Genomic DNA, 23424 nt, shown 5'->3' with positions numbered 1-23424 from the left:
GAGAGAGATGCTGGGGAGAGAGAGATGCTGGGGAGAGAGAGATGCTGGGGGAGAGAGAGATGCTGGAGATTCTCATATGTCGTGCGCATATGTCGTGTATGTTTAAACGCGTCTCTTTGCAACAAAAAATCCCTGTTATTAGTGCTGCGACTTTGAATAAAGATGTTATTTTTGCATCTCATTAGCTTTGAGGATACCCGTAAAACTATAAATATATTGTTTTTCCCAATGGGTTAATATTGGATGTCCAATTAATCTATTAGGATTTTAAACTATTTAAGGGCTGTCCAGTCCATTATTTCTTTAATCCCTGATGAAGTCTCTATGCCCAGGACATAGTTGAAAAGGAGAGGTAACTCTCAATGTATTACTTCCTGGTAAACCATTTTATAAATAAATAAAATAAATAAGTCGCCAGCATACAGCGACGAAACGCGTAAGGTTGCACTATAGGACTGTGGCATTATCCAGGAGCCGAGTTAAATGACATCACTGATGTAACACCGAGCAGTGGAACGGAAAGCTGTGTTGTGAGCCTGCAGTGGAGCCTATAGTGGGAATACAGTGCGGACGCGCACACCGAGAGTGTGTCCAGTATCAGAAGCAGAAGCGTGTCTGCAATACACACGGCTTTACATGCGGTCTTGGTGTTTCAACAAGGGACTAACGGTGATACCTGTTGAATGATTTATCCACATATCCTATGAGCTTGTTCTATTTTACTCTTGTGAGTGGTCGTAATCTTTACTTTTTGTGACCTTTATTAAAACTTACTTTACAATATTATGCTATGGGAGATATATATAGTAGATAAAGTGACAATGATATGTAGATAGGAGAATACTATACATAGACTTAGTAATTATGAAGAGTGTAGATAGATCGAGGTAGCTTGGTCGGGGTTGGAGAGGTATGGATGGTGTGGTGCCATCGCTGTCCTCTAGGGGCTGAGTAGTGCAGCTATAGGACTTTTGAAGCACAGAGAGTTAATCCTCCTTGGAATGGCTGTTCAGGTGCTAACTAATGAAGCTAATCAGCCTGCTCTGAATAGTCAGGAAGTGCTTTAAAAGGCTGGAAGCTGCAAGGCACAGGGAGACTGTTTTTCCTCAGAGAAGGGGGGAGACAGAGGAGCTCCCCAGCTAATGGAAGCTGGTTAAAGAAGCTGGTAAAGAGGCGAGTTTCTCTGGGTTCGTGGGGCCGAGTTCCCCTAAGATGGAAAAGACGACAAGACTGTGCTGAAGCAGGGACGTCTTCTACATGAAGGACTAAGATAAGCAAAATCTTTATTATGATATGCAGAGACTGTGTTGCATTGTTATATGTGCCAGGGCATGTTTTGGCTTGGGAACTAGCTTAGCTGGCCAAGCAGTTAGTGAGGGCGAAAGCTACGGTATAGTTAGGTTTTCCTAATGGAAATAGGATTTTATTTTATTATTTGTTTTTTCTTAAAGGGACGGTGGGCCTGTTGTTTCATTTAATCCCTGTAACTAAACCCCAAGAACAGAGAAATACAGCGTTTCCTGCCTTATTTGGGACAAAAGAGACTGCAACGTGGTGTTGGCATCACAATGGTCAGAGATACTTGCCGAGATCGGGGTTGGAGAGGGGCGGATGTTTGAAGGTACTTAGCCATGGTCAGGATTGGAGAGGTGCTGATCGTCGTGGTACTTTGCCGAGGTTGGGATTGGAGTTTTTAGAAGAGCGGAGTCCAGAAGAATAGCCGAGGTCAGAAACAGAGGAACTAGCAACCGGAGTACAAGACAAGACTGTGGAGGCAAGGGTAGCAGTGAACAGTTCGCACATAGGAAGGTTTATGCTCAGCTGATTTGCCAGTGGGCCGGCTGAGCATATATAGGACACAGGAACCAATGAGGTAACAGACTGGAAGAGGCGCGTCAGTAAGACTAGCCGTGATAGGAGGATAAGGTGCAGGAGACAGGTGTGGGGATGATCCCAGAAGCAGAAAGATGATGTGGCCCGTGCGCGCGCTGACCTCGTGTTACATGTGCGCAATGTGCACTGATGATGTTGCCACGTGGCTAGAGTCTGGAGGCAGGACCGGAGAGTGTGGTATTAACATCCGCGTGGGATGGTCCCAGGAGAAGAGAGACAAGCGTCATGGAAGACAAAAGGAGCGGGGGGCCCGATAACGGGTTGTGGTAAGTGACGAGATGTGCTCATCTCAAATCAGGAGGCGAACACGCAGGGCTGAGGAAGGAATGCAAATAAACCGACCACAACCCAGGGACAGAGTCCTGTAAAAGTATCCGTAGTCAATATGGAAGCAGGGGTCAGTGCTGGCGGCAGAGTTGCAAAGTCCAGGGGACAGGCAGAGGGCAGGGCTGGTGGCAGAGGTGCAAAGTCAAGGAGGCAAGCGGACGTCAGGGCAGGCGGAAGGCAGCGAGGTCGGGGTCATGGTCCGGGGTCAGCAACAGGAATTCAAAACAGGCAAGAGGATAAGGCATAACTGCAAAAGATCGACAGGAGCTGCAAACACACAGAACTTTGCTTGGCGACTCCCTATGGTAACTGCAGCCTTATAAAGCAGGCTGCCAGTACCCAAAATGGCCACAGAGAGCAGAAAGGGCAGGAGAGAGAGAAAACCTGGACCGTAGATAAAACCCGGCACAGATCAAGCAGAATCCTTACACCAAGAAGCTTGACAATTCAATTGGAACAGGCAAATATCTCCCACACTGTCAGCAAGGGACTCAGTACCCTTAAAATAAGCCGTAACGCTCCTGGTAGCCTGTAACGGTATCACTGATGTCACTGGATTGCGTCATGGTATGCGACCCTCAAGTGCTAAATCAGTGTGATTAACCGCAGGCTCTGTGTGAGTTAAACTGTGATAAGGGAAACTAAGGCATACATAAATGATCCTACGCGTTTCGTAGAACAAGTCAACTTCAGCAGGGAATACATTTTTTTTAAAATACAGGTAGTATTTAAATGTTTTAATTTCTTTCGTGTTTTAATTTCTTTCATGTCCTGATGAGATTTGCGCACCTGCTGTTCTTCACAGTATTTAAATCCCGCAATCATTTCCAACTGGTCGCTCAGGGGTGTGTATCCGACCAATGGCTAATGGACCGCAAACAATACACAGGTGTATGCATAATTACACTCAGTAATAAACACAAATATAATTTAATAACCATATGAGTTAAAAGACATATAAAATGTACAATGTTGTCCTTTCAAAAGCCAGTTAAATATAGATAAGCTGGAATGAAAGAAACATAATATTAGTAACAAAGTTTCAAGCAATGTATTTGTGGCTAAATTACTAACAAACTCATGATAAGTACCATATTCTTAAAGACTTTTTCATGACTATTTCCTGCATTTGCCTGTTCATTATGAATGTATAATAACTCAAGTGCTTACGGAGCAGGGGAAGACCGCAGGAGGGGGACGGAGCCAAGAGGAGGGGAACGCACGTGAGGCCTGTGCCCGTACGATGGCCAGCAGAGGCAGAGAGGAGCATGCACGCGCGTCTTCCGTGGGCTGAGGGGGAGCAAGCACTGGACGCGCCACCAGGCACGCGGAACGCCACGCCGTGGGCACCACGCGAGGAGGAGGCAACGGGACGGATGGCACCACAGGGGAAGGTAAAGGAGCTACCGCGGGGAAGAGGGAGCGGGACCTGCGGAGAAAGCGCTGCGGCAAGGGGAGAGAGGTAGAAGGTGAAGGAGAGGAGTGGGAAGGAGTAGAAAGGGTAACAGGAGCTGGGAGAGAGGGGAATTTCTGGTGAAACTGGGAAAGCAACCTTGGGGCGTGGACGTGATGTGCCGGTACCCAGGAACGTTCCTCAGGACCGTAGCCCTTCCAGTGTACTAAAAACTGAAGTCCTTTTTTGGAGACACGAGAGTCGATGAGAGACTGTATTTTGTACTCCTGTTGACCCAGGGTGGACACTGGACTAGGTCTCCGAGAGGGATCCGGGAAATGAGGGCTGGACACAAATTCCTTAAGGAGGGAAACGTGAAAGACTGATGGAATTTTCATTGAGGGTGGAAGCTCGAGGCGATAGGCTACAGGATTAACCTTCTCTAGGATCTTGAATGGTCCCAGGAATCTAGGAGACAGTTTGGGTGAAGGGGTCTTGAGCCTAATATTCTTGGACGACACCCAGACCAGATCACCAGGTTTGAATGAAGGACCTTTTTGCCGGTGACGATCAGCTTTGGTCTTTTGCTTGGCCACCGCAGACCGTAAGGACTTGAGAATATTTTTCCAGGATTCTTGCAAGTTGGTGATATGAGAGTCGGCTGCAGGAACTCCAGAAGGAGAAGGTGAGAGAGGGAGACTACTGGGGTGAAAGCCACAGTTGATGAAGAAAGGAGACTCCTGAGTAGACTCGTCTTTAAGGAATTAATGGCAAATTCGGCCCATGGTAGAAGATCCACCCAGTTATCTTGTGAGTCAGAAATGAAGCATCTAAGATACTGTTCAAGAGTTTGGTTCATCCTTTCAGTTTGCCCGTTGGTTTGTGGATGATATCCAGAGGAGAACAAGAGGGAGATACCCAATCTTTGAGAGAAAGCTCACCAGAATTTTGAGATGAACTGGGACCCCCGGTCTGAGACGATAGAAATGGGAACGCCATGCAGCCTAAAGATTTCTTTGGAGAAGACATCCGCCAAGGTGGCCGAGTTGGGGAGACCCTTGAGGGGAATAAAGTGAGCCTGCTTTGAAAATCTATCAACTACGACCAAAATAGTGTTCATCCCTTTGGACACTGGCAGTTCAACGATAAAGTCCATCGAAATGTGTTTCCACGGTTGTTCAGAAATGGGAAGGGGTAGCAGAAGTCCAGAAGGCTTATGATGGAGGGTTTTACTCTGGGCACAAACAGGACAGGCGGAAGTAAAATTGAGAATATCTTGATTCATCTTAGGCCACCAAAAAGTCCGCTTGATGAGATCAGCTGTCCTCTTGAAGCCTGGATGACCAACTGCTCTGGAGTAATGACCCCAAAGTAAGACTTTATGGCGAAAACGTGAAGCCGCATAGAGACGTCCTTCTGGTACCCTGAACCTGCTGGGAATATGTGCTTGTGCCTTGTGGATCTCGTCCAATACATCAAAGTTGTTAGCCGAGACTATGCACTTGGCCGGGAGAATAGGTTCTGAGATTTCTTTAGCCTCAGTCTCAGAGGCAAACTGACGAGAAAGGGCGTCCGCTTTAACATTTTTGGTACCGGGGATTGTGACGGTAGGGAGGGTTTGGCCCGGGATTAACGGGGTTACTCCCCAAGGGCCCCCCTCTAACCTCGCCAGGGAGACAAGGGGTTAACTGGGCTGAGGCCCAGAACTGTGACTTAACCCTTGTTAAATAACATGAAAATGCTTATTCCCCTGTGTAAATGTATTCTCCCCTGTTCCCCTGTCCCATTGTAATGTCTGGGTTAATCAGTGTCTGCATAACACACACACTGGGACTTACGGGGTTAACTGTGAAAGCCCAGTGGGCTAAGTAATGCGTTATCTGTGTATTCCCTTTGCCTCATGGGCCTGCAACTGCCTGTTCCAGCGTGTAAGTGGATTGCCTTGTATGGGTGGCCTCTTATGAGAAATAGCTGCAGGGCAGGGATGTCTGGAGCATGAGGGGAAAAGGGGGGAATATTTTAACCTGTCTTGCCTGCCAGCAAGGTATTCTCAGCTGGTGTCTTAGAGAAGAGAAGGTTTTAGAACCCCACATGATAGATGCAGCCTCAGGGAAAACCCCCAAGTACCCACATATTAAAAATATAACTTTGTCATAAGAGGGACATATATTTTTGATAAAGTGACTTTTTGCAGTTTTTAAAATGTCCAGAACCAAGAAACTGAGTGTTGGTCCTTCACACTTACAATGGACGTTAATAATCCTGATCAAAGAAGTAATTACCTAATTGTTTATGCGGGAGGCAGGCACAAGGAATAGTTAAGTATAACAGTTCACACTTACAATGGACGCCAAAAGCCTGCTTCAAAAGGTTTTATTGATGGGGCCAGGGGGGGGGGGCTACCCCAAACAGGATATCTGAATTGGTGTCCTTATTAAATATAAGAATATTATGAGATGTCCTTGGCTGAAAAGGATAAGAGTTACATATTTGTAATCGTGGGATTTAGCATATCTTTGGGAGTCTAAACACTGTATATGTACCTGCTGCTAAATGCCAGATATTAATATCTCTATTAATTTTCATATTACACTGTAATTTTTGGTCTCTCTACAAGCGACAGGTGGGACAGAATGCATTAATATATCCCACCTGATTGTATGTATTACTGAACTCAAGTTATGAGGTGATTTGCAGTAAATATGACATTTTGGTTGAGTTCTGAGGAACCCCCCTGTTATGATAATGAGCCGGAAGGGCTAGGACTCACATTACCTGGCCATCAAAGGCTAAAAGGCTAATTGCTTATGCTTGGCCCAAGCTGACCAAAAGGAAATTAACCAGAGTAAGTGTAACTTTTTACACTGGGCGCTGGAAGTCCAAACCAAGCTTCAAAAGCTTGAAAGGGACATTTGCTAGCCGTCACGGCACCTAAGGTTACAGATAGAGGGACAAACGGTATATAAACTAGCTGTCCACCCTCTATCAAAGTTGTTCATGTTGTTCATGCAAAGTGCTTCATGGTTCTTCATGCAAATGATCTTCATGCCTGCATGTCATCAGGCCTGTTGTGCTATACCATCTTGATTGCTGAGAAGAAATGCCATGCATGTGTCCTGCCTGCTTTGCTGTGATGTCAGCTGAAATATGGGAGAAGTGGCCAGTCTGTAATCCTGCTGGCTTTCTTGCCATAATCTTTAAGTAAGTGTCTATATTTTGCCTGTTATTTGTACATTATTGTGTGTTCACCTTTATCAAGGAATAAATTATATTTATCATATCTAAGTCTCGTCCCAGTTCAAACCCAGGTATATATATATTTATATATAGTTTTGGTGTAAATTACAACTTGTCACAAGCTACCGTGACAGGGATATAAGAGATGGTGTAGTTGAAGTGGGAAAAGAAGAGTGACCAGCGAGCCTGGCGGGAGCCCAAGCGACGAGCACCCTCAATATATAACAAATTTTTGTGGTCAGTGAGAATGGCGATTGGTTCCTTGGAACCCTCTAAAAGATGTCTCCATTCATGGAGAGCAAACTTGATGACCAAAAGTTCACGATTACCGACATCATAATTCTTTTCTGCTGAAAATTTCCATGAAACAAAACCACAGGGATGGAGTTTCTCTTGGGAAGAAGTCCTCTGGGACAGAACTGCGCCAGCTCCTACGTCTGAGGCGTCAACCTCCAAAGTAAAGGGGAGGGAGGTATTCGGATGACGCAGGATGGGGGCAGACATGAACGCCTTCTTGAGAGTCTCAAAGTCTGTGATGGCCTCTGGTGACCAGGATGAGACATCGGCGCCCTTTTTGGTCAAGGCGGTAATGGGAAGGGCAATGGAAGAAATTTTTTTGATAAACTTCCTGTAACAATTGGCGAAGCCAAGTAAACGTTGCACAGCCTTGAGCGAATTAGGGAGTGGCTAATCGAGGACCGCCTTCAGCTTCTCTGGGTCCATGGAGAAACCTTGGCTGGAGATGATATAGCCTAGGAAGGCCATGGAAGCCTGGTGAAACAGACACTTCTCCATCTTGGCGTAAAGACGGTTAGAACGCAGCCTGAAGAGCACAAGTTTGGTATGTTGAATGTGTTCCTCCAGATTTTTAGAAAAAATAAGGATGTCGTCTAGATAGACAATGACAAAAGTTCCCAAAACGTCACGGAAGATGTCGTTCATAAATTCCTGAAACACGGCCGGGGCGTTACACAGCCCAAAGGGCATAACAAGGTTTTCATAGTGTCCAGAACGTGTGTTAAATGCTGTTTTCCACTCGTCTCCCTCCCTTATGCGAATGAGATTATAGGCATCCCTTAAGTCAAGTTTTGAAAAAATAGAGGTCCCTTGGAGACGATCGAACAGTTCAGAAATGAGCGGGAGCGGATACCTGTTTTTCACCGTGATCTTATTGAGTCTGCGGAAGTCTATGCAAGGCCTTAGAGATCCATCCTTCTTCTTCACAAAAAAAAACCCAGCACCGGCAGGAGAGGTGGAGTTGCGGATGAAACCTCTTTCCAGGTTTTCTTGAATATAAGTAGTCATGGCCTCGGTCTCCAGGACGGAGAGAGGGTAAGACTTAGACTTCGGCAGAACAGTCCCAGGAATGAGGTCGACCGGGCAATCGTATGGGCGATGAGGAGGGAGGACCTCAGCTTGTACCTTATTGAACACATCCAGGTACTCATGGTACATGGCAGGCAGGGACGAATGATCGGCAGGGACGGAGTCCAGACCAGCAAGCACAACCACGGGAGGATCCACTGGCGTAGTATCTGCAGACGAGGGCCACTGGATGGGCAAGGTACCGGACCAATCAATGCGCGGATTGTGGAGTTGAAGCCAAGGCAATCCTAATATAATTTGTACAGAAGGGGACTGGAAAACGTCAAAGACAATTACCTCCTTGTGACCATCAGCCAGGGTCAAGGTAAGAGGAACAGACTCCCAGATGATGAAAGCCGGCTGGAGTGGTCGTCCGTCGATGGCCTCAAGGCCAACTGGGCTCTTCCTTCTGACCATGGGGATTTGATTCTCCGCTGCAAACTGCTGGTCCAGGAAATTACCGCCCGATCCGGAATCTATGAACGCTTCGACCTTTACGACAAGGTTGGGACCCTCCAGTGTAGCTGGTAGCATCAGCTTCTTTGGGAGAGCTTGGGATGGAGAGGGGTTAGGAGAGACAGTATCCAGTAGAAGCCCCTCTACCTTTACTGGGTGTGCCCGTTTCCCGGCTTCAAGGGACAATTCTGGAGACGATGTTCCAAGGAAGCACAGTAGAAACACAGCCTGTTCTGGCGCCGCCGCTCTCTCTCGGTTGCTTGGAGTTGTTGACTGCCGACTTGCATAGGTTCCGTGACCTCCAGGGCCAGGAGAGGAGTAGCGACTGACCTGTGAGAAACAAGAGAGGGAGAAGAACGGGAACAATGCCTCTCGTGTCGTCGCTCCTGCGTGCGCTGATCCATGCGTATGCTCAGGGTGATGAGTTCCTCCAGGGACATAGGTTGGGTGTGGGTAGCCAGATCGTCTGTCAACGTATCTGAGAGTCCGTGCCAGTACGCAGCTGCGAGCGCCTCATCATTCCATTGGACTTCGGCGGCCAGCGTACGAAACACGATGGCGTATTTGGCAGCTGAATTTTGACCCTGAGAAACATGGAAGAGGGAGAAGGCAGCTGTCTCGTACCGTGCAGGGGTATCAAACACAAGTTGGAATTCACGTCTGAATAAAGTATAATCTTGCGTTATTTCGCTTCCACGCACACATAGGGGAGAGGCCCAGGCAAGGGCTCCGTTGAGTAGGGCGTAAATATAAGCAATCTTAGCACGGCCTGTAGGAAACAGGGAGGGAGACATCTCAAACTGCACCTCACATTGGTTTAAGAACCCGCGGCAGTTGAGGGGGTTCCCATCATAGCGATTCAGAGAGGGAATCCGTGGGCCAGGGCCGGCGCGGAAGCCATGGAACCCTCCTGACGGGTGAAGGTGGCTAATTGCTGGGACACCGTAGACAGCTGATTGCTAACAAAGCGTAAGGCCTCTATGGTAATATTTGTACCCACCTCAGGGGAGTCTGCGTTTGTTGGGCTCTGCATAATGTCACGCCTGTATGCCCGCAGACCAAGCTAGACCCCAGTACTGAGGTGGGAACGGTATGATACCACACACCCACAGCAGTGGGAGCAAGCCCGGAGTGTGGTATAGCGTTGCTGGGCCTGTTGGAAGAGTTGTTAGTGTATACATGCAACGCTTGGGGAATGTCCGTGAGAGTAGTCGTGTCCGTTTGCCAATGTTTGGGGATCCAGAGGGTAGAGTCGTCAGAGGGCAAGCAAGGTCCTAGGAAGCCAGAGGTCAGCGGAGTCATATGTGTAGCAAGGTTCAAAGGGATACCAGAGAGCAGAGTAGTCCAGGGTAAGCAGGGGTCAAAGCCAGGGATATCCAAAGTAACACAGGAGCAGGTAATCACAGGAGCACAGAGGGAGCACAGCATAGGTCAGGTACACACAGGGAAACAGGAACTATGCAGAGCGAGGAAGAGGTGGAAAGACAGGGATTATAAAGGAAGGTGCACCAATGACAGAGAGGGGAGGGGTAGAGAGAGCAGTGGGAGAAGCCAGAGATAGGTCAGGGAGAGAAGAGGAGGAGACAGAAGGGACAGTGAGGGGAATGGCCTGTACAGCTTGGGAGGCGGAGACAGGGGAAACCTGATAAGAAGAGTCTGTGCGCGCGGACCCTGTAAGCTGGGGATGCGCGCGCACAGGTTGCAACACATGCGCGGACCGTACGGAGCAGGTTAAGACCGCAGGAGGGGGACGGAGCCAAGAGGAGGGGAACGCGCGCGAGGCCTGTGCCCGCGCGATGGCCAGCAGAGGCAGAGAGGAGCATGCACGCGCGTCTTCTGTTGGCTGAGGGGGTGCAAGCACCGGACGCGTCACCAGGCGCGCTGAACGCCACGCCGTGGGCACCACGCGAGGAGGAGGCAACGGGATGGATGGCACCACAGGGGAAGGTAAAGGAGCTACCGTGGGGAAGAGGGAGCGGGACCTGTGGGGAACGCGCTGCGGCAAGGGGAGAGAGGTAGAAGGTGAAGGAGAGGAGTGGGAAGGAGTAGAAAGGGTAACAGGAGCTGGGAGAGAGGGACAAGGAGAGGAAGGAATCTCCTGAGTCGTCACACTAAGCAAGCACTACTCATGCCTTACAGCTCTTGGTAGGAGTATCGTTTTTACTCTTTCCCCACTATAAGCATCTTACTGTAGAGAAGCCCTCTCTCTTTACACCACCATCTACAAGTAACTTTGTAAACCTGCTGCTTTTCAATAAAGTGAAGAAAATACAAATAACTCGTGGTGCTTGTAAAAGGAACTAGTTAAGCTGTCTGGCCATACATTACCCAGCGTGAACCCTTTGGCTCCAGAACAGATTATCTCAAATAATTTTGTGTACAGTACAAACCTTCACCACAATAAGTGAAAAACAACAAATAGTGATATAATGTGAAGTATAAGAAAATAGCTGCTCTGCACCATTTAGTTGGACCGTTCGATGGTCCAAAAAGGTGTATGTCGTTTTCCAGGTAAGAGGAGCGCTGGTGAATCAGGTGATGATATATATAAAGAAATACAAATACAAATAATGGTGTAGCCAGTAGTAAAAAGTTCCTATCTAAAAAACAGTGTATTGGTCTCACTCACAGATTTATCTATGAAAATATAGCATATCAGAGATCCATCTCTCTCTGATGGGAGCCCTTCAATAGACCCTCAACATGGGGAACTTTGTATAGACCCTCTGTAGTGTATGTCCGCAAATTCCCTTCACTAAGTTTTCACCCGAAGAATAAAAGAGAGCTCGCAGTAGTGATATATCGCAACACGGTCATCCAGCTCTACTCGACTGCCAATACTTGCTGATGCCACAATCGTAAGTCCTCCCAGGAGCAGGTGATTCTACACGTCACGCTAGGCTTCGTCAGTAATCGATTCATACATACATACATACACACACACATTCTTACATCACTAACATTCAGGGACTATTTAACACCTCAAGTCATAAATCAGATACTACACAGGGGGGGAAGGGGGTGTTAGGCTTCAGTCACAGATAGCATTCCTACAGTATATGCACTGTTTGTAAGTTTAACCTTGCCTGATTTATTCAATGTACCATCGCCGGAAGAAGAGATCGAAAGCTTGTGTAGCCCTAGTAAGAAATAGGGCTATATGTCTTTCCTCCTTCTGGTATAAGCCCTGGTAAGGGCAGGCTGCCAGAAGTTATCATGGGTTTCCCCCACGTCAAGCACTGCTCTAAGTGGTGGAGGTAAGTCATCTGACCCTGTGGCTAAGGCAAGAGACACAGGGGAGGGGCCTGCTGAAATCATAAGGGGCAGGGCACAGCCTATTTAGTGAGTGATTCTAGTTAGTCTTCTGGCCATTCCAGTTAGTCTAGAGGCTCTACAGTTGAGAGTCTGCTGAGCCTGTCACCTGGCTAGCCCAGGGGGACAGAGAGAGCCATATATCAAGTGGCCGTTGGAGGAGAGCATCAGCCTCTGAGTGGAGCTGATGCAGCTTTAGTTAGGGAGGTGGACCAATGCCTCTCACTCTGAATAGGGGGTGAGGGAAGAGCTAGCCCCACCCTGGGTGCCCTCGGCCAGGGGTGGTGGCAGGGACACAGAGACCATCCTGAGGGAGAGCAGTCTGGAGGAAGAAAGACACCCTGTACCTGATTGACAGTTGTGTTGCTGTTGTTGCTGCTACTCTGCTGCTGACAATAAAGAGCTGCTGCTGCTTTTAAGAAAGACTGTGTGAGAATGGAATATCTCGTCCCCGAGTGGGGGACTCTCTGGAAGGATTCCACCCCATATTCCAGGGGCTTACCAGAGATGGAGGCGATGCACCATTAAATGAGATGAAGGCATTCACCCCAGAAACCTGATCCTGTCATCCCCCATGCCATCGCGGGAGACTCAGGCCCTCCTGTATGCACCACACTAAGACACGTAGCCAGACCCTAGTACACCTTAGGGGGTCCAATCTGCGCCCGGGTGGGGGTCTATGGGCTACAGTTGGAGGCGCTGCTGAGATAAACAGGACAGGTTTTCAGCGAAGCAGAGCTGGAAGCGTTAGGTACATCTTCCAAGCAAGTGCTACAGAAAGTAGGGCACAATTGCATACCAGGGGTAGTCAGGAGAGCATGGTCTCTCGCACAGTATGCCCTGGGTGCCCTAAGAGGGTGTTGTAAATGTGAGTGCATGGCTATAGCTGTCCTAGGGCCTCATGCAGTAAGCGTTGATAAGGGTTTTTTCGCCATTTTATAGCCTCAATTGGGTTTGAGATTCAGTAAGCGCCGATAAGTGCTTGATTTCGCCAGGTTTCGTAGCCGATAATTTTGTTATGGCCAGTCGCCTGCCGATAAGCCTGTTTTCGCCACTGATCGCCACTTTTTTAAATCGGCTGGATTCAAGTACCAAAATCAGCTTATCGGGGCTGATCGGCACTACGAAATTGAAATGTTAGGGCCAATTTCTCCCGCCAACTAAAGTTAGCAAGTTGGAGGGGAGAACGATCGCTAAGGCTGCCGGAACGGCACTTAGAAAAAAAAAATCTTCTGTACATCAATGGAGTCAATGGAGCGGGGACGTATAACAGTATAGTACTGTTTACGTTTCATTGCTCACAATACAAAGGGGATTTGCATTACAGTGTGGGGGGCATTCCCTGCATTGTGTCACGGCTGACGTGTATTATTTGCATAACATTGTACTTTTACATGTTTTCAGCATTTGCGTGTCACATTACTCATCATGTGATGATGTGTCAAGGGAAAATACTATACTCAACTCTTAAAGGAGAACCTCACATCATATCACACATTTTACTGAATTGAGCGACAATTGTTTACATGATGTCACATATGTCACACATACACCGTATATTCATGTTCCTTTACATTACACAATGCTTGTAATGTGTGACGCATCTTTAAACGTTCATGTACATCTTTATGCTCATGTTTACATTTAGGTTTGGTCCTCCCTATTTTCATGACGTCACTTATTGGACGCGCAATCACATTGCATGTTTACATTATAACCGTTGCATTACAAGCACTTCAACCTAACTTATACACACATCTACAGTAATTCATCATTGGGACACCTTGTAAACTCATTCTATAGCAACTATCCTCATTACAGAAATGCATGCATATGCACACGACTAATCATTGTTGTCAACATGTGACAATAACATGGCTAATTACACATGTTACAGCAAACTTATCCCATGTCAATCTCAGCCTTTTTGTCTCATTACATGACTGACTGTTGCGTTCAGAAGTGTTACATGCATTGCACATTAAACTATTTATTTTCAAGCAATGTTTGTACAAAGCTTCACGTCACATCATTGGCAAATATCATCATTCCCTGCAGAATACACACAACAAATACTTATAACATCAACTGCACACAGCTTGCCACAGAAGTATTTTATTATGTTAATGTAACACCTTGCATTTTACTATGTCACCTGACATCATCACATACCTATTTAAAGGACGCCCATTACCTGCTCATTCACAGCTACTCATTTCAAAATGTTGCGATTGTTTAGGAGACGGAGGAACATTCTTTTCTATGACATGCTTGCTGATCAAGAGAATGATATAGGGCAAGGGAGGGACAGACCGAGGGACAGTGACAGGGACAGGCACGCGGATACGACAGGGACAGGGAGAGGGACAGGCCGAGGGACAGGTAGAGGGACAGGAGATCCGAGGAGAAGACAGAGGAGACAACTTGTGCCTCGTCCGCGTCTGTACAGGGAGAGAACCCTGTTAGATGGGATGAGTGAGGAGGAGATAGTAAGTCGCTATCGTTTGAGTTCAGCAGCAATCTTATCTCTGTGTGAGGAGATAAGGGGAGATTTAGATTTTTTTACAGCCAGAGGTCGTGCAGTCCCTGGGCTTGTTAAAATGCTGTGCTCATTACATTATCTCGCTTCCGCGTCATTCCAGACAACTGTGGGCATAGTGGGCGGGGTCTCGCAATCTACATTCTCACGGGCCTTTACCCAGTTTCTCTATGCACTCAGTAGACGCGCTAGGAATAAATTCATTTTCCTACAGAGGCGACAGAGTGGCTGGAAGTCAGGACTGGCTTTTATAATATAGCAGGGATACCATGTGTGCTGGGTGCAATCGATTGCACACATGTTGCTTTGATTGCACCTAATCAGAGTGAGCATGTTTACCGCAATCGTAAGCACTACCATTCACTCAATGTACAGGTGGTATGTGATGCCACGATGAGGATAATGCATGTGGTACCCAAATTCCCTGGTTCCAGTCACGATTCCTCTATCCTGAGGAACTCTTCAGTCTTCCATGCGTTCGAAGAGGGACATTTTGAACATGGTTGGCTGCTGGGTGAGTACAGATTTAGATGTTCTAACACAAAACACATTTTTATTTAAGAATGTTGGCATGTAGAATTTGATCACTAATGTCAGCTTATGTGTGCTCCATTCATTATAGGTGACTCAGGATACGGAATTAGGCCGTGGCTTTTGACTCCGGTGCTAAACCCTCAAACAGAAGCAGAGGAGAGGTACAATGCAGCCCATATCTCGACAATATCTGTTATAGAGAGGACATTTGGCCTACTCAAGACCAGATTTAGGTGTCTGGACAGAACTGGTGGGGCTCTTCTATACAAGCCTCAAAAAGTGTCTGATATTATCCTTGCCTGTTGCATTTTGCACAATGTTGCACTCAGGCACAATGTACAATCAGACCTAGCTGAGCCTTTGGTAGACGAGCATCCAACCCATGCAGCTGCTGAAAATGAACAAACAGCCAGTGGTGGCCAGACACGCCAGAATCTCATCAATTCATTTTTTTCTTGTAAGTAAAAACATATATGTTCCTACTACTACTTTTATAGATTAATTATGTTATATTAACAATAATGTTTCTTAATATAACCTTCTGTTAGGACACAGATGAATATGGGTTGCACACCGTTATTTTCTCTGCTGTGTGCACAAAGGGATGTGGCAGCGGTATGTTATTGTTGCACAGGTTATAGAATCCCTCTTCAATTGTACATTAGTTGTGTGTATGTGAATACAACTGGGGTAACAAAGCAGTCATATTGTAGCATTGTGTTGTTCCTTATGCTAACACAATACACATACAGTAGTATGGGCATAGTCATTCATTCTTGAACTATGCTTACATACAATGTTATTGGTGCAGTGTAACATGTACATCCATATGATGTGTACACCAGGCTGCTTTACATTTTGAATGTCATTAAATATACATGGTGTTGCACATGTAACACCAAATACACACTTTGCTGTGTTGCTTACGGTACTGAAGATGGCATGTCAATGTTTGCTATTTATATATTGTTCCTTTGCATTATAGGTATATCTCCAGTATGACTGATCATGGTATGTATATTTGCTGACATCTGGCATAAGATGTGCCAAACTTAATATTCATAGAATTATTTGAACTAAAAACCCAACATATTATTTAAAATACAAATGTTACATATATGTACTTTTTGTATCATGTACATGCATGTAGCTACTCTTGAGGTTTCATGTTCAATGTATTAGAAAATGATTTATCACATTTCATCACATTTTATGTATGTTTCCTTATAAATTCCATTAATGTAATATAGAGGTGTTTGGAGAAAAGGGGTTAAATGTACTTATTTGTTTACTTACGGGAGCTCATTCATCACGGATGAAATTGACTGATCATAACACTCCATGCATGAATGCCTGTAATCACAACAATGCGTACTACATCTTATATTTACCAATGTAGGTGTTTATTAATGCTAGGAATTAATAGTTAACATTAATTAAAATGTGTGACATGTGTATGTATAAGTCACACGTGTGTGGATGTGTCCTACATGTACCAAGTGTTAAACTGTTAACAGAAACCACAATTTGGTAGCAAATGTTACTGTAATTTTGTTTTGTTTTTTTCCCACTATGACAATGTTGGTAATATTTATGGAATGTCAATCACGTCACTTCATCATTATCAGTATGATAATTATCAAGTATTCTGACAATTGTAACGTCAATCACGTGCACATTAGCATAGACACAATTTTTAATACAACTGTTTGTGTCTGTATCAATTTGTGTAGGATCCATGTATAACACCGACAAATCTTAACAGCAGCTTTATTAGGTTAGCTTATATCATCATATTGACTGTACTAATTTTTTTTAGAACGTTTAATAAACACAGTAAACTATAGTTAGTTAGGTTAATGAAATATACACAGAAACGTACTTCATAACATGATGTTGATGTAATATTCAGAACATCATGCATTGTAGGGGACCACAACATCTAGCCAATAACATTATTTGCTACAGTCCCAAACCATTTTATCAACATACCCATGTAACAAGAAATTTTTAACAAGAAATGGCTCTTTGGTTGTAAGTGTCCTTTACATTGGGAGAAGGAGTGGCTCAGTCAGTAAAGACACACACTGGCACTGAGAGTTTGAAGCAGGGGAGTTCTGGTTCAAATCCTGGTGTCGGCTGCTTGTGACCTTGGCCAAGTCACTTTATCTCCCTGTGCCTCAGGCGGAAAACAAAAAATTGTACGCTCCACGGCCCAGGGACCTCAGCCTGAAAAATGTGTCTGTAAAGCGCTGCATACAACTAGCAGCGATATACATGAACATGCTCATATTATTATTATTATTGTTACATAGTTTCGACAGTCATACGTTCCATTACACAATAGAATACACAAATGTGTTAGCAGAGTGGGAATGGTTGTTATATATAAAACACACCATGCCATAAAATGCTACTAGTAATTAAAGAACACTCAATAAAAATTCATGAGGCACTATTTTGCTACATCATTATGTTAATTAAGTGCTTATGCAATATAGGCATAAGGGTATCACATTTTTCATTGTTTGTTAATAAGCGCTGCAAGCAATATAAAATTAGTTCCATATGTAGTATAGTAGTCGGTGGCTCCTCCTCACAATCATCTCATATAAAGGTAGACTCTTCTGAAATCATACATTGATCCGATTGTATCTTCCCCGACATCTCTGAAACACAGCAAACACATGATGGTCAAAGATGGCACCTTACTATATATGTATCCGTGACAAAGCGTTACGCAGCTATATATGATTGTGTACATACACACGTCACTCACTTATATGTTAGAAGTACAAGTGTACATCAGTATGTAATTTTGCATTACATTTGGAGCAGCCATAACTATGTATAGGAAGTGAACGTTGCCTGTATACTGACAAATGTGCGCGCACATCTTTGTGTGCGCACGCACTTCACGGTTGGGTCGACTAACTGTTAGCGCATGCGCAAAACAATGCGTACGTTGTGCCTTCAATACATGTTGAAAATACCAGTAAACATAAAATCTTTTTTTCAAATACAATGAAGACGAAACTACATTCGTTCTAAACGAGTACATCTGTATTATTTCTAAACATACGTGTTTGGACACAAAGCACGGCCGATAACACAATGCGCAAATGCAATACGTGTGACGTCATGTTAAGGCAGCGTCTAACAAACGATAACACTCCTCCCACTCAATTAACATTCGGCTAACGCCCAGTGTACGCCCCCAGTTTATGACACACTGCAGTTACCGTAACTATAACAAAACAACACAGCCAATAGGCTTTGAGGCGCGCACGTCGTTTGGGGGCGGGACTTACATCCGTAATCCTTTTTAAGGACGCCTTGGCCCATGACAAGGGTCCCACGTCATACGTGGTGGACCCGGTGTTTTATTTTGTAGATGTTGCATGATAACAAAACAGGTATGTGTTAGAGTTATGGTAAAATGTTCATAATATGTTTAAAGGGATAGGAAACTACGTATATTTATTCCGTCAGCAATGTGTACTACTCTTTCAGGTTATACTACATTGTAATAGGAAACAATTTGTTTGCGATCGATACATGTAATGCAGTCTGCAATGTTACGCTGTATCCACGCATAGAAAGTGAAAATGGTGGTAAAAAAAAAAAAAAAAAAAAAAAAAAACCCGCAGAGTCAACGCATAAAGATTGTTATATTTACCATTCTTCTAGAATTAACTCTTCGTCTGGCTGCAACTGGTCGCTCCAGAAATGCAAGGCATTTGCATCCACGTTTGACCCAAACGCTGAATCCAGTATGACACACATCTCCTCCATGAAGCGCTCATAGGAATCGCCACTGCTTTCTTCAAACAATTGGTCCGGAGGTAGGTTCATTTCTTCGGGTACCCATTCCAATGCATTTTCACCTGAAAGGCTTGGTGCATAATCATAGTCGTTATGTTCTTGTTCAATGTGGGTTTCAGGAATGGAGGGTGCAGATATTGCAGCAGGTATCGATTCACACGGAACAGTAGTAGCGGATCCATTGCTATTGGCATTAGGAATAAATATGCCATTAAGCACAATATGTGTGCCCTCTTTCACGGTGAAATGTTTATCCTTGGCAATCTTCCAGAAACCATACCTGTCTTCTAGCTTATCCTGCACACGTTCAAAACACTCATTAGTTGATAAAGTGAATCTTACTGAGGATTTAAAATTGCGCGCATGCCCATGGTCTTGGTAATAAGGATATTTTGCTCTAATCAAATCATAGATTTGTCCGGTGTTCGCTTTGTGTCCTGATGTCGACAAAATAGCTTCTGCTATCATGAATTTATACCCTCTGTGCGGATTCATATAATTTAACAATTCCTCAGCCATTGCAGATTAATTGAAAAGATGTCTGCAGCTCTCTGTTCTTTGCTCATAATAATATATATATACACACATGAGTACACACAACATAATGATGGCAGTAAGTATCCCTATTTAAATGGTGATAAACATGAGTGTATTAAGTAATAACCATTTGTTTTAGGCCAATACTGTATAGGCTCACAGGTAGTATACTTCACAAACATTAGGCCTGTATTATTAAAAGACTGTGTTTTCACAAGGAAGCATGAAGTGTATGTTTTTTGTTAAAAAATCTATACCATTTTAGATAGTACTATATATACATACATACACACACACACACACACACAGTGTGTGTCTGTGTGTGTGTGTGTGCATATATCCATACATAGTACATATATATTAGTATAAATTCAGAGATGTTCTTGAAACAATAACACATAAATGATTAAAGGACAACATTACAATGTCCAGCCAAGGCAAAGGTGAGTAACATTTAACAAATAATCCTGCTGAACACGTACAAGAAAGATGTTTGCAGTTAAATAGGTGTGTTTTTAATTGCATGTGAATAATAATCAAGTAACACACCCAAATGCAATGTTTTGCTGCAAAGTCAATGGCAGCTTCTCTAAACATAGCAACTGGCTCCTGGTGGACCATTAATGAACAGATGATTAATACATCAATATTAATAACACTATTCATTAATTAGGATTTTTAACATTTCCAAAACTTCACGTGTACAAGAACATACTTGAAAGTTTGGAAACAACACAGTCTTCAGCATACATACAATATTAATTAGATAATCTGAAGTCAACAAAACAAGGCCAAAGAAATATTTAGTGATTTATAACATTTATTTTTTTTGTTCCTTTTGAGAGCGAGTAACAGGCCTGCTTGTTGTCTCTTGTATTTTCCTTTTTCGTTTTGGAAGAACTTTAGCCACAACAGAGCCACTTTGAGTGGCCTCTGGCACTTCACGGGCAGGGCTTGTGGCTAGTGACTCAGCTACAGGGCTTGTGGCCAGTGACTCAGCTACAGGGCTTTTGGGCAGTGACTCAGCTACAGGGCTTTTGGGCAGTGACTCACCTACAGGGCTTTTGGGCAGTGACTGTTCACCGACAGGGCTTTTGGGCAGTGACTCACCTACAGGGCTTTTGGGCAGTGAGTGTTCACGGACAGGGCTTTTGGCCAGTGACTCACCTACAGGGCTTGTGGGCAGTGACTGTTCACGGACAGGGATTTTGGCCAGTGACTCACCGACAGGGCTTGTGCCCACTGACACATGTGAGTAAGTTGGTAGACACTGCACAAGTGATGGTTGGTCTGTTTCATGTGTGTCTTTTTTTGTTTGTGTCCAAAAACTGGTCAGTAGTAACTGCTTGTGCTGTTTTGTTTTTGTCGCCTCCTTTGTAGGTGTCAGCTCCTGATTTAGTACAGATGGCAGCGGTAGGATGTCGTCAGGAACCTGCACAGCAATGTCTGCTACTTGACCGCTAACATTGGGACCTGGGGAATGAAGCTCAGATGAATGTGGTGAAAAATGACCGGCATGTAAAGATCCAGCCTGTGAGGTGTTGAAGTTTAAATGTGGTACAGTAGTCATTCTCAAGTAATTTGCTTGGGTTTGCTGAACAACTAATGCTTCGAATGAGGTGTTGATTTTTTGCAACTGTTTAGGCACTTCAATGAAGACTCTGTGGAGATGTGCCAATTGTGATATCGTTTCTTCCTGCAGTGAAATCATCCTTTCCAGCACTGTCATCAGATCAGAATGGCGACGATTTTCTGCTTCCACAATTTTTCCCTCAGAAGCTACAATTGCATCGTATGTGGTAGTTGATGGACGATTTGGCGGTAAAACTGTTTCAATTGGAACCTCTTCATGCTCACTTGATTGTATTTCTGTGTCTATGGCGGTGGCATCATCATCATCATCATCTTCATCATCATGTTCTACAAATAAATGTACACATTATTAAATGGCATGTTAATCTCTGCTGTGTTACTATGTAATTATACTGTGTCATAAGTAACACCTAACATGTTTCCATACGTTTTATAACCTCACATTAAAAACTACCTTGACTTAAGAATAATGTTTGGACTCAGTATGAAATATGAATGAATGAAAACTTGCTGTAAACTCACAACTCCTACATGCTAGTTAACATCACTAACACAATACATGTTGCCTTACACTTCATTTTCACTGACACTAAGTAATCCTATTTAAAGAACATGTGCAAAACAAATAATGAACATGACAACATTACATATAGAAGTGCACATATTATATGGCCACCAACTGATACACTCACCTTCTAGGTGTGTTGAGCTGCATGACCCAGGTGAAGACACTTGTTCCGTCTCAGGTGACACATGTCCTCCAGGGGCAACTATATATAACAATAACATTAGTTTTACATATACATGTGTAAATATTGAACATACAGTTATTGTATGTTCTGTATTTATGAGTACCTAACAGCATCAGTTCCTTAAGCGAAAATGTGTGTGTGAAAGTGAACATAAATAGTTGTAATAACAATGTACATGGCTGTGTACTTAGAACTTTTGAGTTCCCTAACATACAACATACTATGTTTCTGCAGTAATGCGTGAGGATAAATAGATTAAATTTGTACATAAAAATCATATGTTGTGTAGTGATATCAGTATCATAATGCACATAACTATCATGAGATGAACATTCACAATGGTTATCATGAAGGTGGTCATATTGCAAAAAGTTTTGTTTTTGGTACAGGATATGTGTGGTAAATTAATAGAAGATGTGGCACACCTGAATGTGGCTGTCACTCAACAATACAACACATGCAGTGTGTGATAATGTGTCGTTGATAGTAGTTTAACTATAGATATGAGTGAACTAATGTGTGACGTACGCTTTGATAACTAATGAGTTGTTGGGGCATTTAGTAGCTAGAGTTACGCTTTCAAATGAGTGTGATTAACTTCAGTTGTGCTAGTCAGGTTGTAAGAACGGTATTCCCTTCCCATAAAAAGCCTAATCAGGCAGACCTTTCAATTACTTCAAACAGGTGAGAATGGTGTGAACTAAGTTGACCCTAAAATGAGCCTGTAATTTGTGTGTGTGCTGAACCCCACCCCCTCTGTTGACGTGTATGCTGTGATGAGATATTCATTGCAGCTGCTTTAACACAATGTTAGATGAGCTAAATAGTCGTCTGCAGTGTTGAAGTTATGAACACAATGACATAACATATGCTACGTGTGCCTCATTATGCTGTCTGAATATGACATAAAGCACAAATGGACCTTTTCATAAACAACTATAGATGTGTTAGTGCAAGTGATGTTTGTAGGCCGTTGCATGCAATATATTTTATGCATGCTTACAATAGGCAGTAAAGTTGTGTTTGTAGGAGTAAAAGAAATAAAATACACAATAATATTATACATATTTATGTTCTGTACCTGTAGCTAGTAATAATTTCTCATTATCATGTGTTACACATGTGTACTACCCTGTTGTTCCCCATGTTCGCCCACCATCAATTGCTTCCACTGCAGCAATGCATTTTGGGAATTCACATGTAAATGACCACGCAATGGCACGTGCTATATTAGTTATTGCTTTTAGTAGGACTACTACATATATGTATATTTTGAAATATATATATATACAGAATCAGACATATACATATATAGATGCAGGTATGCTTATATTGTGAAGACAGTATAAAAAGCATTGGAAATATGCAAAATAACTGTAAGCAACGACACGCCTAGTACAGTAATATTTCTCACCTGGTGGAAATTGTGAGGGATAAATTCCAATATCACGGTCACCAGCCAAGCCCTCGACGACGACGGGAAGTAATTTTCCCCGAAGCAGCTCCTCCAATGGAGTTAATATCAGACGTTGTGGTGTCGGGCCACCTCCAGTGCCACTAGCATGCATGCGTTGGTCTTGTATTTTCCTTTTTAATTTTGACCTAATATCATCAAATCTCTTGTGACAATTGCGCTTGTCCCTGACATGATTCCCACACGC

General features: G+C 44.0%; 1 protein-coding gene across 1 annotated transcript; it reads right to left on the bottom strand.

Moving 5' to 3' along the window:
• Positions 1-3211: 3211 nt before the first annotated feature.
• Positions 3212-23331, bottom strand: LOC142502999 (uncharacterized). Its single transcript, XM_075614846.1, has 5 exons — positions 23178-23331; positions 21704-21781; positions 20884-21338; positions 3841-4224; positions 3212-3226 (listed from the first exon to the last, which is right to left on the bottom strand). Exons 1-5 carry the CDS (start codon positions 23329-23331, stop codon positions 3212-3214), a joined length of 1086 nt encoding a protein of 361 aa, XP_075470961.1.
• Between the last annotated feature and the right edge of the window lie 93 nt (positions 23332-23424).

Source organism: Ascaphus truei, chromosome 1 (genome assembly GCF_040206685.1).
Source record: "Ascaphus truei isolate aAscTru1 chromosome 1, aAscTru1.hap1, whole genome shotgun sequence".
Lineage (NCBI taxonomy): Eukaryota > Metazoa > Chordata > Amphibia > Anura > Ascaphidae > Ascaphus > Ascaphus truei.
The sequence above is the reverse complement of the archived record's forward strand: the minus strand, read 5'-3'. Positions and strand labels throughout refer to the sequence as shown.

Bases quoted from the DNA above. Each gene is read 5' to 3' on its own strand.
- LOC142502999 (XM_075614846.1), bottom strand. From the start codon at position 23,331: ATGCATGCTAGTGGCACTGGAGGTGGCCCGACACCACAACGTCTGATA. The intron at 21,782-23,177 runs GTGAGAAATATT...TGTTATATATAG, and splicing joins TCCCTCACAATTTCCACCAG to TTGCCCCTGGAGGACATGTG. The intron at 4,225-20,883 runs GTTAGCGGTCAA...AATATTCTCAAG, and splicing joins TTCATTCCCCAGGTCCCAAT to TCCTTACGGTCTGCGGTGGC.